This window comes from Enhydra lutris, unplaced genomic scaffold, assembly GCF_002288905.1.
Source record: "Enhydra lutris kenyoni isolate GAN:26980312 unplaced genomic scaffold, ASM228890v2 scaffoldscaffold66, whole genome shotgun sequence".
NCBI classification, from domain to species: domain Eukaryota; kingdom Metazoa; phylum Chordata; class Mammalia; order Carnivora; family Mustelidae; genus Enhydra; species Enhydra lutris.
Window position 1 is genome coordinate 12,271,561 of NW_019154150.1, and position 13,719 is coordinate 12,285,279.

The 13,719-nt window shown below is 48.2% G+C and overlaps 1 protein-coding gene across 3 annotated transcripts; it reads left to right on the forward strand.

The window, feature by feature from the left end:
- Positions 1-701: 701 nt before the first annotated feature.
- On the forward strand, positions 702-10,964 carry LOC111159137 (solute carrier family 25 member 38). Of its 3 annotated transcripts, none has more exons than XM_022521561.1 (7): positions 702-1,062; positions 4,919-5,040; positions 5,636-5,720; positions 6,390-6,569; positions 6,788-6,956; positions 8,377-8,543; positions 10,167-10,964. In XM_022521561.1, the coding sequence occupies exons 1-7, from the start codon at positions 1,009-1,011 to the stop codon at positions 10,287-10,289; spliced, it is 900 nt and encodes a 299-aa protein (XP_022377269.1). In that variant the 5' UTR covers positions 702-1,008; the 3' UTR covers positions 10,290-10,964. The 3 variants fall into 3 exon arrangements, with proteins under 3 accessions (XP_022377269.1, XP_022377270.1, XP_022377268.1); XM_022521560.1 differs by having other exon boundaries at positions 703-1,077; XM_022521562.1 differs by lacking the exon at positions 8,377-8,543 and having other exon boundaries at positions 702-1,077.
- Positions 10,965-13,719: the final 2,755 nt, after the last annotated feature.

The following is a 13,719-nucleotide window of genomic DNA, read 5'->3' on the forward strand; positions in this document are numbered from 1 at the left end:
AAGTTATTTTACTAGATTGCTGTAAGTCTTAGAAATGCGGTGCATGGGGGTGCCTGGGTGGCTCAGTTGGGTAAGCCTGGGATTCTCGATGTCCACTGAGGTCATAATCTCCTGTGGTGAGATAGAGCCCCGAACACCCGCTGAAGATTCCCTCTCCCCCTCTTCCTCTGCATCACTGCCATCCCCCCTCCCCGCACTTGTACACGCTCTCTCAAAAAAAAAAAAAAAAAAAAGAGAGAGGGAGAGAAGGAACAGAAAAGAAATGAGGTGTATGGATAACTTAAGAACACATGCCAATTCCTTCGCTAAATTTTAAGCGCTCAAAGGGAAATGTGGGTCTGTTAATAAAGTTGTTGAACAGAAAAATATTCCACACTGCTTCCATTTTTCATACAAATTACCTAAATTAAATACAATTTAAATTTCTGGACGTCAGGCATATGAGCCACATTTGAAGTTCAACAGGCACGGATAGCTACGGGCTACGTACCCCGCAGAGCATGTCTAGATCGCAGACACGTTCACACCTTGCACCAGACCTTGCAGCCTGAGGCAGGCCTCCAAGCTCCAGGAGAGGGGCAACAGCGGGCCCTGCAATTCTGGACATGTTCACCAGGTGGCACTAAAGAGAACACCCTCACCAGCGAGGAGTGCCCAACCCCGGAAGCGAAATCCCAAGGTTGCGCGCGGTTCCTCCGGCTTTCTCCTCCTCCGGATACACCCTTCACGATCTGGGGCCCAAAAGCGTGCAGCCGGGCAGGATGGGCGGGAGAGCAGAGCGGCGGGGTGTGCAAGGCGAGTGAAGAGCTGTGAGCAGGTCCCGGTGGGCCACGCGGAGCCACGCAGGGGCGGTAGGCGCGCAGACCCGGCGTCCGAGGGCGCGGACTGCAGAGCCCCCGCCTGCGAGCGCGTCGCCGGGCCGCTGCTGCCGCGTCGCCTTCTCCCGCGAGATCGCCAGCGCTGGGCCCGAGCTCCCACTAACGCACCCAGAGCCCGGCCTCCTCTCCAATGTTTCAGAAGTCACGGCCGGCGCTGCTGCAGCCTCAGGATGTTGGAGACAAGGTGGAGACGCTTATGGTAAACTGCGGGGAAGGGACACAGGGGTTCCGAAACCGCCGGCTCGTGGAGGGAAATTCGGGAGGTAGCCAAGGCTCGGCGGCTCTCTGGGAGCCTTTTCCGCTCCCTGGGTGTGCGCCGAATAGGTTGGGGACGTGGCGGGAGAGGGATGGATTGAAAAGAGAAGGGCGAGGGAGGAGAGGAGTTGCAGCCCCCTTGGACAGACAGGCGACGGTCTGTCTGCTGCGTTTGCGTCCGGGTAGGGTGGCGGAATTGCCCGGGCCTTGGGAGTGTCGGGGAGTGTGCCGGTGCGACCACGAGCCGCGTGCGAGCGCCTCCGGACGTAGCTTTAAGTTGGATGCCTAGAGCGACAGAGGTGGAAGGACGCTTGGGCAGGTATCTGGACCACCGCAAAGCCCCGTAGTAGCCCCAGACCGGAGAAGAGGTGGGTGCCCGAGGGAGGTGAGTCGGGACCGCACTGGGCCCCCCGGGCGGGCAGAGAGGACTGCTTCTAGGTCTCCACCTTCTAGCCTGCGAAGAATGGGGGGAGGGGCAGTAGGGGGCCGAGGCCACGCCCCTGATTCCGGATTGGCTGCGACGGTCGTGCCGCCGGGTCTCCATTGGTGGAGGCGGAGGCGGGGCTGGGCAGGCGGGTCCCGGAGGGCGGTCTGGCTGAGCGGCTGCGGGTGGGTGGAGGCGGCAAACGCAAGACATAGGCCGCGGAGCGCAGCCACTCTCCTTCTCTTCGAGGTCCCCTCCGCCAGCATGGGCGGCGCGGTGAATCGGGGTGGTTTTTTTAATCCTTTAAAAAGGCAGCGGCTGCGGCTCTACTTTCCATCTTTGAAAGCGTACTTACCTATTTCTCTTTCTGGGTCCTCCAGCTCTGGCCTGGAGACTTGATTGGATTTAGTTTTCTCAAGGAAATTAAGAATTGCTTATGGAGGGGCTCCTGGGTGGCTCAGTCGTTAAGCGTCTGCCTTCGGCTCAGGTCATGATCCCAGAGTCCTGGGATCCAGGCCCCCATCGGGCTCTCTGCTCAGAGGGAAGCCTGCTCCTCCCGCTCCCTCTCCCCCTGCTTGTGTTCCCTCTCTTGCTGTGTCTCTCTCTGTTAAACAAATCTTTAAAAAAAAAAAAAATTGCTTGTAGAAATTACTATCTATTTCAGTACTATTTACTGCCTTTGTATACTGTGTATTATTCGGTTGTTTTTGCCCTCCTCCCTCAAAACAAATTGTTACTTATCTAACTTCGGGCTATTTAGAAAAAAATCAAACATGCCTACAAAGGATGTTCCATGTGACAACATCTTAAAACTTCAAAATGAAAAGTGTAAATTCTGTTGTTTTTTTTTTTAACGATATTACCTGCTGTGTGTCGGGTTTTCTTTCTTTCTTTCTTTCTTTCTTTCTTTCTTTCATGCTTTCTTTCTTTTTTAAGTAGTAGAGGTTAGTCTGTCCAGCTGGTATATATTTAGCATCTACTCTGTGCTCATCGACCAAGAAAATTACAAAATTACAAAAGTTACAGGCTCTAGGCATTTATTCAACAAATATTTATTAAACTAATAATATGTCCAAGCATTGCACTGTGAAAATAAAGACCTAAAATAGTTCCTGCAATGAGGAAGGGTTGAATGTGTTGGAGCATGTGTGTGAAGGACCACAGCCTTAAAACGAATTCCCTGCAATATCTGTGAGAGTGTTGGGGAAGCAGCACAGAGGACTGCACAGAAGCTGTAACTACAGGTCATGCCCGCAACCTTACCAGAGCAGGAGCAAAGGGCTGAAGGGAGCCTGGGGAGATTACCCTGTTGTAGGTCTGGCCAATGGCCTCAAACCTGGGACGCAGGACACATTTCAAGAGTGCGGTGAGATCTTGAGGTGGTGTACATAGATGCCTTACCCAGTGCTGTTCCAGGAGCTCAGGAAGGTGGATTAGTAGGGTAGAGGCTGGAGGCTGCCAAGGAGGCTACTGGAACAGATGGGTGTGGGCCGACTCCGGCAACACTGAGGGGTCATTGGTACAACTGGGTCATGAAGCAGTAGGTACAGTGAGGAGTCTTATGTGTCTCCCAAACTTGCTACTGGAATATCTTGTTGAGTGGGGTAGCAGCAGGAGTGTGAATTAATCACCGGGTTTCTATTTTGGAGTGTGAGTGGGAGCTTTCTGGGGGCCTCTCAGGGACGGGGGTGCTGGGCTGAACTGGCTGTGGGTGTGGTACAGTGTGGTGCCCTGCACTGTGGGTGAGGTGGCCCTGAGGGGCTGTGGCTGGAGGAGATAAGAAGAAAAACATCTGAGGCTAAGAGAAAGGAGCAGACTCAAAAGGAGCCCAAAACCAAGAGGTGGCCAGCTGTTTGAAATGCACCGGACCAGCCAAGTAAGAGAAGGCCTAGGGCAGGAAAGGGCTCCTGGGATGGGCAGGTCCTTGGTGAGCAGAACGGGCAGCTTTAGCTGGATGGCAAGTGGTGGGGGCTGAGGGGTGACTAGCCCAGAGGGAGTGGAGGTGATGTGGCATCAGACTGGAAAGACAGGGGCTTTGAAGCTAGCTTCCAGAAGATGCCAGTGGAAGGATGAGACCAAGAAGCACAGACTCCAGGAGTATGGCTTAGCATATCCCCACTCTCCCAACCCCTTTGGGGGACTGGGAATGGCATGCTGACAGACTGGCAAGGTAGATACATTTTGCTTGGTTGTATGTGTTGTGTTATCACTTTTGTCACCCCTAGGTACTTTATAAGCCATTTGAACAGAGTTAGGACCTCCAATTTTTATTATGTGAATTTTTTTAGTCTTTCAAGTGGTTCCAGTTGTAATTTGAAACTTGCTCATTTGGTAGAAATGTGGAGTGATCTCTCTTCCCTGTGAAACAAAAAAACCACAAGTTATAAACATTTTAGCTCTGGGTTGGTGGCTGTACGGGTATAACTGGCAACTTCATTTTCAGTGTCTTAGGACTACAGTTGTCCGTGCATTCACGAATAATAGTGCGAGTGCCATTTAATGAGGAGAGAAGATCTTTTTGGATGGCGTTTGCCAAGTCTCTTGTTTGGAGAAGAGTGTTTTCATTTCCTGGTTGGATTTTTAAACGTGGCTTTTCACAACCATTCATGATCGAGTGTTTCTGAGGCTAGCCGTGAGGCCTCTAGCCTAGTGGGTTCAAGGAGGTACATTTAGGCTTTGCCCTTCTGGGTGGTGCCGCTAGATTAGCCAGGGTGTCCTTCCTGTCAGGCGACTGTCCTGGTTTAAGGGAGAGCCAGCAGACCCAGGGGTAAGGGGTGGCTGCTGGTCTACCCACATCTGCAATCTGCTTAGGTCCTAGTGAGATGTGTGGGTAGAAGAGAAAGGGAAAGCTTTTAAATTAAGGAAGTTCATAGATTTTACAGGAAGTGGTCCATGTTTTACGTTGAAACTGAGCTTATGGTTTCACTTCCTATGTCTCCCTCCTGTAAATATCTACAGGTCCTATAACCAAGAGAGCTTGGCAGCCAACAGTTCACACACTAGGTTCAGTTGATTTTGCTTCTGTGAAGATAAGAGATGGCCCAAAACTTTTACCCTCAGGACAGAGAGGGAGGTGTGGTTGGCGGCCTAATTCACAGGTAGACAGAGGTGGATTGCTCATTCTTAGTACTGAGGCCAGAGAGATCCCCTCTAGCCGGGTATTATGTTCTCCATGGCATTCCAGTGCTGTTAATTCCCAGGTTCACTTTAACCTTCTCTGAAGTGGGAAGATAATACAGGGCACCAGCAGGTGGTTTTCTAAGCTAACCAAATAGAGGGAAAAAAATGGTCCCAGTGTGAAGAAAGATGAGAAAACTTGGCGGCCGCAAAGTTGCTGACTCAGTGTTCTCTTGCCCTGAAGTTACATCCGGTGATCAAGGCTTTCCTGTGTGGCTCCATCAGTGGGACCTGCTCCACCCTCCTTTTCCAACCCCTGGATCTCCTCAAAACGCGCCTGCAGACTCTCCAGCCCTCAGACCATGGGTAAGGCCTGCTGCGTGCCCCCCTCACCATTTCTCTGAGGAATGGTTCCAACAACTCCTCTCAGACACAGGAACATCTCAACTGTTAAGTCAACTGCCATTGTGTTGGATGCTTCAGGAGAAACATGGGCCATGCCCAACTTTGATTTGACATTTCCTGTTAATGAAATGGGGTCCTTCCCTGGGGGCATCATCCTGTGATCTGCCTTGGTGACATTTGCATTTTATTGTGCTAGCCTGTAGTGTTGTAACTGTGCTGTCCGGTACGAGTAGTGTGGGTGGTTTTCTGGAAATAATGTATGCATTAAGTGTCTCTTCTGTGCCTGACATTGGGCTCAGCACTGTGGGAAGTATACCAAATGCGTGTAACATGGGAGGTCATCCCGTTGCTTGAGGTGTGAATCAACAGATAAACACGTATGTGCCAAATCATGAATAACCCCCCAAAGAGTTATTCCAAGATGTGTTGTAGAGATTCTTGAGTGCTCTTAGCGAAGAAGTCATACCAAGAAGTCTTTGGATGGGAAGTTCTTTTATGAGGACGAGGTCTAAGTGATTTTTTTTTTCTTCCCTACCTCCATTTTGTCTGCCTTTAGATCTGGTCGTGTTGGGATGCTGGCTCTGCTCTTGAAGGTGGTTCGCACGGAGAGTATTCTGGGCCTTTGGAAAGGGATGTCCCCTGTAAGCTGCCTTTTGGGTCTTCTCTTGCACCCTCTGCTGTCATAGCTATCTCTTTGTCATGCACCTTCCATATCCCCTCTTGGAAGGATAGGTCAGCGCCAGAAGCAGTGGGAGGACTTGTGTGGTCTTCTCCCTGTCACATGATGCTGCTCGCTCCTATCAGAGGGCTGGGGAAATATCTTTATGCCCTAGATACAGCTTGTTGGAGCAGTAGCAGGTCTAGAGTAGATGCAGTGAGTGCCCTCAGCTGCCAGCATACCCTTTCCTTGCCCTTCGTACAAGCAGGCCACATCTGCATTTCTTTACCTGCAGGTAAATTTGCTGGGAGTACCAGGGCACAAATGCCCACCCCAGCCCAGTGGAAGATGATAGTTGATGTTTAAAAACCTCACTCACCCTCCTCAACTGGAGGGTGAACTCTGAGGTGCCTACACCGATTCCCAGAGTTCCCCCCAAAGAGATTACGTTTACCAGGGCAGTAATGCATCAGGCAGCCTGCCCTTCATGGCTGCCTTCTCTCCTCACTTCCCCATTCTCTTATTGCTGTTCCCTACATACCTTCAATCAACTACTTGCATGCAAATCTCCGTCTTTTGGGAAAACCCAACTAGGACAGTATCTCACAGTGTCCATCTGGGCTTGCTTTCCTCCCTCTGCCCTGTTGCACAGTCCATTGTGAGGTGTGTCCCTGGCATTGGCATCTACTTTGGCACTCTCTACTCCTTGAAGCAGTACTTCCTGCGAGGCCATCCCCCCACAGCGCTGGAGTCAGTCATCCTGGGAGTGGGCTCTCGCTCGGTTGCAGGACTCTGCATGTCACCCATCACTGTGGTGAAGACACGTTACGAGGTGAGTCCAACTGCTTTCAGCCTTCGGGGTGGATAAACAGAGGCATTGGGCTTTCGTCAAGTGGTCACCGATGTCAGCTCCAGATTTAGAATCTAAAATCGAGGCCACTGTGGTCAGAGAATAAAAGCCTGGCATTGTCATGTACCCCGAAGTCAGGTGGGTTCGTTGCTCAAACCCAGGGCTACCGCACCAGCCACTGATCCTGTGCTTCCTTGCAGAGTGGGAAGTATGGCTATGAGAGCATCTGTGCAGCCCTGAGGAGCATCTATCGCACTGAGGGGCACCGGGGACTTTTCAGCGGCTTGACGGCAACACTCCTTCGTGACGCACCCTTTTCTGGAATCTACCTGATGTTCTACAACCAGACCAAAAACATCATGACCCATGGTATGGACGAAGGAAGGTGTGGTGGGGGAGGGGAGAGATATCTCCAAGACCTCATATCTTCGCAGCTTTCTCTGCGATTGGAGACTGTTTATTGTTCTTAGCAGAGTTTTAGGAACGGAGCCATTTCTGCCTCACGTCAAGCATGGGGCCAGATGCTAGGACCCAGTGGTGGTCATGAAAGACTTGGCCCCCTGCCTGTATGAATTTATGGACTATTACGGCAGAGTACTGGTAGTACTGTCGTTCTTGAGTGGGTGGGGGGGATAAAGCATGTTTTACAGAAATCCTGCAGTGATACCTGGCAGATTTGCCCTATCTTTAGATTGCTGGGCCCTGCATGAGGGCCTCCTACATCAGGAACTTTGGGGTAAGACCTGGGAGCCGGTATTTCTCAAGAAGCACGTGATCTGATTCTTATCAGAAAAGTTTGGTGAGGTTAGTGGGGTTAGCACCTCCCCTTGCCGTGTTCCCAGGTAAAGTGGATTTGAGCCCTCTGGAGAGCAAGGTGCCTGACCTCAGGCATTCTGGCAGACCCACGCTGCCAGGAAGCTCTTGTTGGTCACAACGGGCACACTCGGTATGCTGTGAGCATACACCCAAGCACGGCCAGGTTCTGATAGAAGCACGTCCTGTGGAATGAACCTGCATTCCATACGGTGTCTCCAGAGAACTTGAGCAAGGAAATGCAACCCAGGTCTGTAAAGTGGGAAAACCGGCATGCCCCCATCATGACAATGGTAATCAGTGGAGTTGGAGTGCTTTAGGAGTTCGATTCTCTCCTGTAGGCACCAGGAGGCGTGACACTGCAGGTCACAGCCTTATGTGGCTCAGAAAGTTAGGGCAGTAAGGGAGCTTGGTGTACATTTTTTACTTCTCTTTATGTATAATTGTTTTTTGCAATCCATTTACGATTGCAAAGGTTGAGATTAGGCAAAAGTTAAGATTAAAGTTGCAGGAGTGATGCCCCTTTACCCTTAAATACCTCCAATTGTGTTTCCTAACAACAAAGATATTCTCATATAATCTGTCTCTTTTATCTCTCGGACAAGATGGCGTCTCCACTGAAAACTCATTTTTTCTTTTGTAATTTGGAAGCATCTGTGGGCACTGGAGGGGGCGGGGGGGGGATACTTTGAATCTGCATAAATCTACATAAAACATTCTGTTCCTTTCACCCCAGTGTTTGAGCCTCAGTCTGTGATTCTTGCCCAAATCAATTATGATGGCGATGGTTGTAAAAAAGGGCAAATTTTAATTCCATGACTCCCATCTACATTTAGTTATACCTTTAAATGTTTACTTCTTAACCCCATTTTGAATCTAGACCCTTCTGAATTTGGGGAAGAATTCGTGGGCAACTTGGTATTGATATTTATGTGAGAGTCATTTGTAACTGAATGTTGCTTTTGTCATGTTTCAGACCAGTTGGATGGAGTCCTTATTCCCGCTGTAAATTTCAGCTGTGGGATCTTTGCTGGCATTCTGGCCTCCCTGGTGACTCAGCCTGCGGATGTTATCAAAACCCACATGCAGCTCTCCCCAGTGAAATTTCGGTGGATTGGCCAGGCAGTGACACTCATTTTTAAAGTAAGGCTACGGAGTAAATATTGCTTCTTACTGTGGTTAAGGCTTGCTCTCTCTCTCTCTCTCTCTCTCTCTCTCTCTCTCTCTCTCGAATGGAAGCCGGTGTCCTTTACATATTAAAATCAGCTGGGGTGCTTTAAAAAGTCCCCACCCCCAGGTCACAACCTGGGCTGCTTCCATCTGAATCTCTGAAGGTGGGTGAAGCCCAGATCAGTAGCTAAGTTCCCCAGCAATTCCAGAGTGTTGCAAAGGTTGAGAATCACTGCTAAAAACCTAGGTTGGCTGTGGGTTGGGTTTTTTTTTTTTTTTGGGGGGGGGGTTGGTGGTGGGTGGGGGAAACTGACTACCTTAGGAGACCTGTGATGATAGTTAAAGTTGGCAGATTTCTGGACTCCACCCCCGCCCACCAGGTCAGGGAATCTGGGAGGGCCTCATCCCCTGATGATCAAGGACCTAGGAGGGAATTCAAGTCAGAAAAAGATGACAGGGACACCTGGGTGGCTCAGTCGTTGGGCGTCTGCCTTGAGTTCAGGTCATGATTCCAGGATCCTGGGATTGAGCCCTGCATGAGGCTCCTTGCTCAGCGGGAAGCCTGCTTCTCCCTCTTCCACTCCCCCTGTTTGTGTTCCCTCTCTCACTGTGTCTCTCTCTGTCAAATAAATAAATACAATCTTAAAAAAAAAAACAAAACAAAGAAATGACAAATACATCATTTGGTCTCTAGGAATTTGCTCTAACACAAATGGACAAAAGGTATTGTTGAAGATAAAAAGTATAGGAGACATAAGGTACACTTTCTGAAGCACCATTTAAAAGCCACAGAGTTGGTCCTTTGGCAGCATGTACTGTTACCACACACCAAATATTCTTGCTCAAGCTAAGTTTTTATGTTTTTCTGTACGTCTCATTTTTTCTGTGTAGCAGAGGAAAGAATGTGAGCATAGGCATCCTGTATCTGTCTCGCCCTAGATGTAGACAAATATTTGTCAATCGGATCATATTCCTCACCCTGCTTGGGTTGCCTGCTCTTTTATTCTCTATACCTAAAAGCCTAAACTTTGAGAATAATATTCTTCAGTATGTATAAAATGGCAGGAATGATAATGATAGAAATGAATCCGTCCAGATTATGAGGAGGAGGTGTTTCGTCTTTAATGCTTATGTAGGAATGTCAAGAGCATACAGTGAGTTATGCAAAAATGCTCCCTCCAGACAGACAGATTGCCAAAAAGACATGTTTTCCTCCAGCCTGAAGCCAGGTCCCAGGGCTTGGCATGCAGACCATGGCTTGGATCTCGCTTGCTAGTTGGGGCTTGGTGCGTATGGGAGCTGCACAAGCTATCCAGCTGTATACAGCCACCCTGTAGAAAGATTTGCAGCTGAGAAATAAATTCTCTTGCATAAAGCAAGCCTAAAAAGAGAAAGTTTAGCAAAAATTATGCAAAAAAAAATTTTTTTTTAGTTCATCGTCTCCTTGGATCCATTATTCATAGTTTTGGCATTATCAATGAAAATCCTAAAACTGAGGCTCACCAATGGGGTAACAGGGACCCTCAGTCTCACACTAGGTGTGTTCCTCATGTTGCTGCTCTGCTTCCGGAATGCTGACGTTCGTTTTCCTCGTAGGATTATGGTCTCCGTGGCTTCTTCCAAGGCAGCGTCCCGAGGGCCCTCCGCAGAGCTCTGATGGCAGCGATGGCGTGGACCGTGTATGAGGAGATGATGGCCAAGATGGGCCTGAAGTCCTGACTGAGAGGGACTGGGTAAAGACGGGCTATGTTGCCCTCCCTGGCTCTTACCGGGGGCTGCTTCGTCTCACTGGCCTGGAGTAAGATGAAGTCTAATCTGGAAAGCCAGTCAGATGTGTCCCCTTCTGTTACCCAGTTTCAGTAGAAAATAGGTGGGCCTGACTCAAGCCTTCAGAATATCCCAGAAGAGGAGTTACTGATGCCGACAGCACACTGGGAAGTTCAGAGAAGGGCTTGCCCCTGTTGCCAGGTTACTCGAAAAGGCCTTTCTGGAAAGAGCTCTGTCAGGTGGCTCTGCTTCAGCCACCCAACGTATGCCAGGCTGCCTGTTTGGATCTGTTCTTGGGCAAGGCATTGCACGGCCAGAGGAGCTGTGACTGTGAAGAGCTCCAGCAGCGGGGAAGCCGGGTCTGTGGAGAGAGGGGTTCTTGTTATCAGGCTTTTGTCTGTGTCTGGAATGCTGGTGGGATGAGGAAGAAAAGATGTCATTACTTAATTGGTCACTAATCACCTTCTCAGAGGCTCTGAAGAAGTGGGGAGAGTGGCTTCTTAGCCTGAAGTGTCCAGATAACGAATTTTGGTCTTGGCCTCTGCACTGTTTCAATTCTAAATTGTTCTGGCATTTTTCTGCAGCTAATGTTCGCATAAATAAAGTGAAGCACTTTATCATTGGAAACTGTTTGGAAAACCTAAATAGTGTCCTTCCTGTGTTCTAAAATAACCCAGTTGTCTGAGGTGGCTGGCTCTTGACCCATATAAGTCCTAAACTCTAAACATTTATTTTATTTTGTTATGTATTTATTTATTTTTTTAAAAGATTTTATTTATTTTTTTGACAGGCAGAGACACAGCGAGAGAGAGAGCATAAGCAGGGGGAGTGGGAGAGGGAGAAGCACGCTGCCTGCTGAGCAGGGAGCCCGATGTGAGGCTCATCCCAGGACCTTGGGATCGTGACCTGAGCTGAAGGCAGATGCCTAATGACTGAGCCACCCAGGTGCCCCTAAATATTTTTTCAGACAGCTTTATTTCACACATTGTACAATTCACTCATTTCAAATAAGCCATTCAGTGATTTTTAGTAACTTACTGGGTGAGGCAACCATCACTATGAACCAGTTTTAGGGCACATTAATCCCCCAAGAAGATCTCAGATTTACAATTAATCCTCATTCTGAGTCCCAACTCTTGGCAACCATCGATCTGCTTTCTGTCTATAATCTGCCTTTACTGTACACTTCATGTAGTCATACAATTTGTAGCCTCTTGTATCTGGCTTCTTTCACTTAGCATAATGTTTCTGAGGTTTCTCCACATGGCATGTTCAACACCAATTTTTTTTTTTGTTTTGTTTATGGCCAAATAATACTGTGTGTCCATATGAGATTTTATTTATCCATTCATCAGTTGATTATTTGAATGGTTTCCACTCAGGGGCTCTTATGAATAATGCCACTTTGAATGTTCCTGTGCTGGTGTTTGTGTGGACCTATGTTTTCATTTCTCTTGCGTAAATAGATGCCCAGGAGTGGAGCTACCAGATCACATGGTAACTGTCGAACCATTTGAGAAACGACCAGACTCCGTACCATTCTACATTCCCACACCCACAGTGCAGAAGGGTTCAGGTTTCCCCACATCTTCCTCAACACTTGTTATTGTTTTGTTTATTATACCCACACTCGGGGGTTCCCAGGTGTTTCTGTCAACTTTCAAACTTAGGAAAGAGCCATTACATTATCCAAACAGCAGGAAGGGGAATTTTGGTCTCCGGGTTAAGAATATGGGCTGTGATCTAGGTGGTTCTAGAAGGAAAGCCTGGTTCTCTACTTATTTAGACATAGTTGCAATTGTTCCTGGAAAGTGGGCATACTAATGGTGAGGGTAAAAGGAGCAGATGTTTCTGGTACCCTGGCTTAGTTTCCTAGGGCTGCCACAACAAATTCCCACAAATTAGGTAGCTTCTAGCAGAAATGTATTCTCTGTTCTGGAGTCTATGGGTCTGAAATCAAAGTGTTAGCAGGGACGTATGTTCTCTGAAGGCTATAGGGGAGGATAGCTCTGGTCTCTCCAGGATTCTGGTGGTTGCTGGCAATTCTTGGCACTCATCATTCCAACCTGGCTCTCTCTGTCTCCACAAAGCCACCTGTGTGTCTGTCTCTGTGTCCAAATTTCAAGGACATCGGTAATTGGATTACAGCCCACCCTCCTCTAGAATGTCTTAACCTGATTTCATCTACAAAGATGTACCCTATTTCCAAATAAGGTCACATTCTTAGGCACTAAGGTGGGGGGGTTAGGACTCCCAGCATACTCTTTGGGAGCACACACACTAAGTTTAATTGTAAGTTTAAGTTTACACTTTAGGGTTTAGGTTAAAGTGTCCTATTCAAAATAGAGCAGTATAGGAGAGGACAGATAGGATCCTAAGCACAGAATCCCCCTGGGCCTTGATGATCTGTGTGTGTGAGGCCCTGTGCCAAGGAAAGTAGGAGATCAGGTAAGACTGGAAATGTGTGCTGGTTTGGGAATGGAGGGAAGGCCAGTCACCATGGTTGTAGTAGCTGCCTCCTAAGAACTGGGTCCTTGGCAGGTTGGGGCAGAGAGGAGACCCAGAGGTATAGAATTCACTCCAGTTTGCTCACTTTATACTTGACTGGTGAATTTCAGTCACAAGGGTCACCGATTGTGTTCATTACGATGTGGTCTTAGAATACAGGTATGGTTCAGTGGGGTAGGGTCCTGAGCCGATGACCAAGAAAGAATTCTTGAGATGTCTTTGGTGCAAAATGGGGTTATTAAAGCACAGGGACAGGACCTATGGGCAGAAAGAGCTGCTGCCCTGGGATATAAGGGGTGGCAGATTATATTCTATGGGGTTGGGGGAGGTAAGGAAAAGGGAGGTCTCAAAAGGATTTTCATATATTAAAGTAGACTCACAGCATACCAGAGGCCTTGCCATTGTCAAGGTTGTTTTTCCTTCTAAACTGGCATTAACAATGAGATAGTTGGGAGCTCTCTGGAGGAACGTTACACTTTTCCTATTTGAAGTATCTGTCAATGGGCTACAGGCTATAAGGACATTTAATTTTATCTACATTTCCTTCTGGAAGGTAGGTTATTGATAGAAATGCTATCTTATAAAATGCTAAGACATTTGTAAATTGAGGGAGACTCCTGTCTTGCAGGGTATAAGTTAACTATTTGTTTTTCCTTTCCTCAGCTTTAGGGTAGTCAGGAGTGCCTGAGAAATGTCACGTAAATCCCATCTGGGGGAGAGGGAAGTTGTTGGGTGTCAGCTTCTGCTGCTTCCACAGCTTGCCTTCTCTTCCCTCATCAATTAGAATGTTCTTTTGGGGCAAAAAAAAAAAAAAAAAAAAAAAGATTTGGAGAAACAGCCTCATTTCCTCTACATGTGGAATAAAACTGGAATT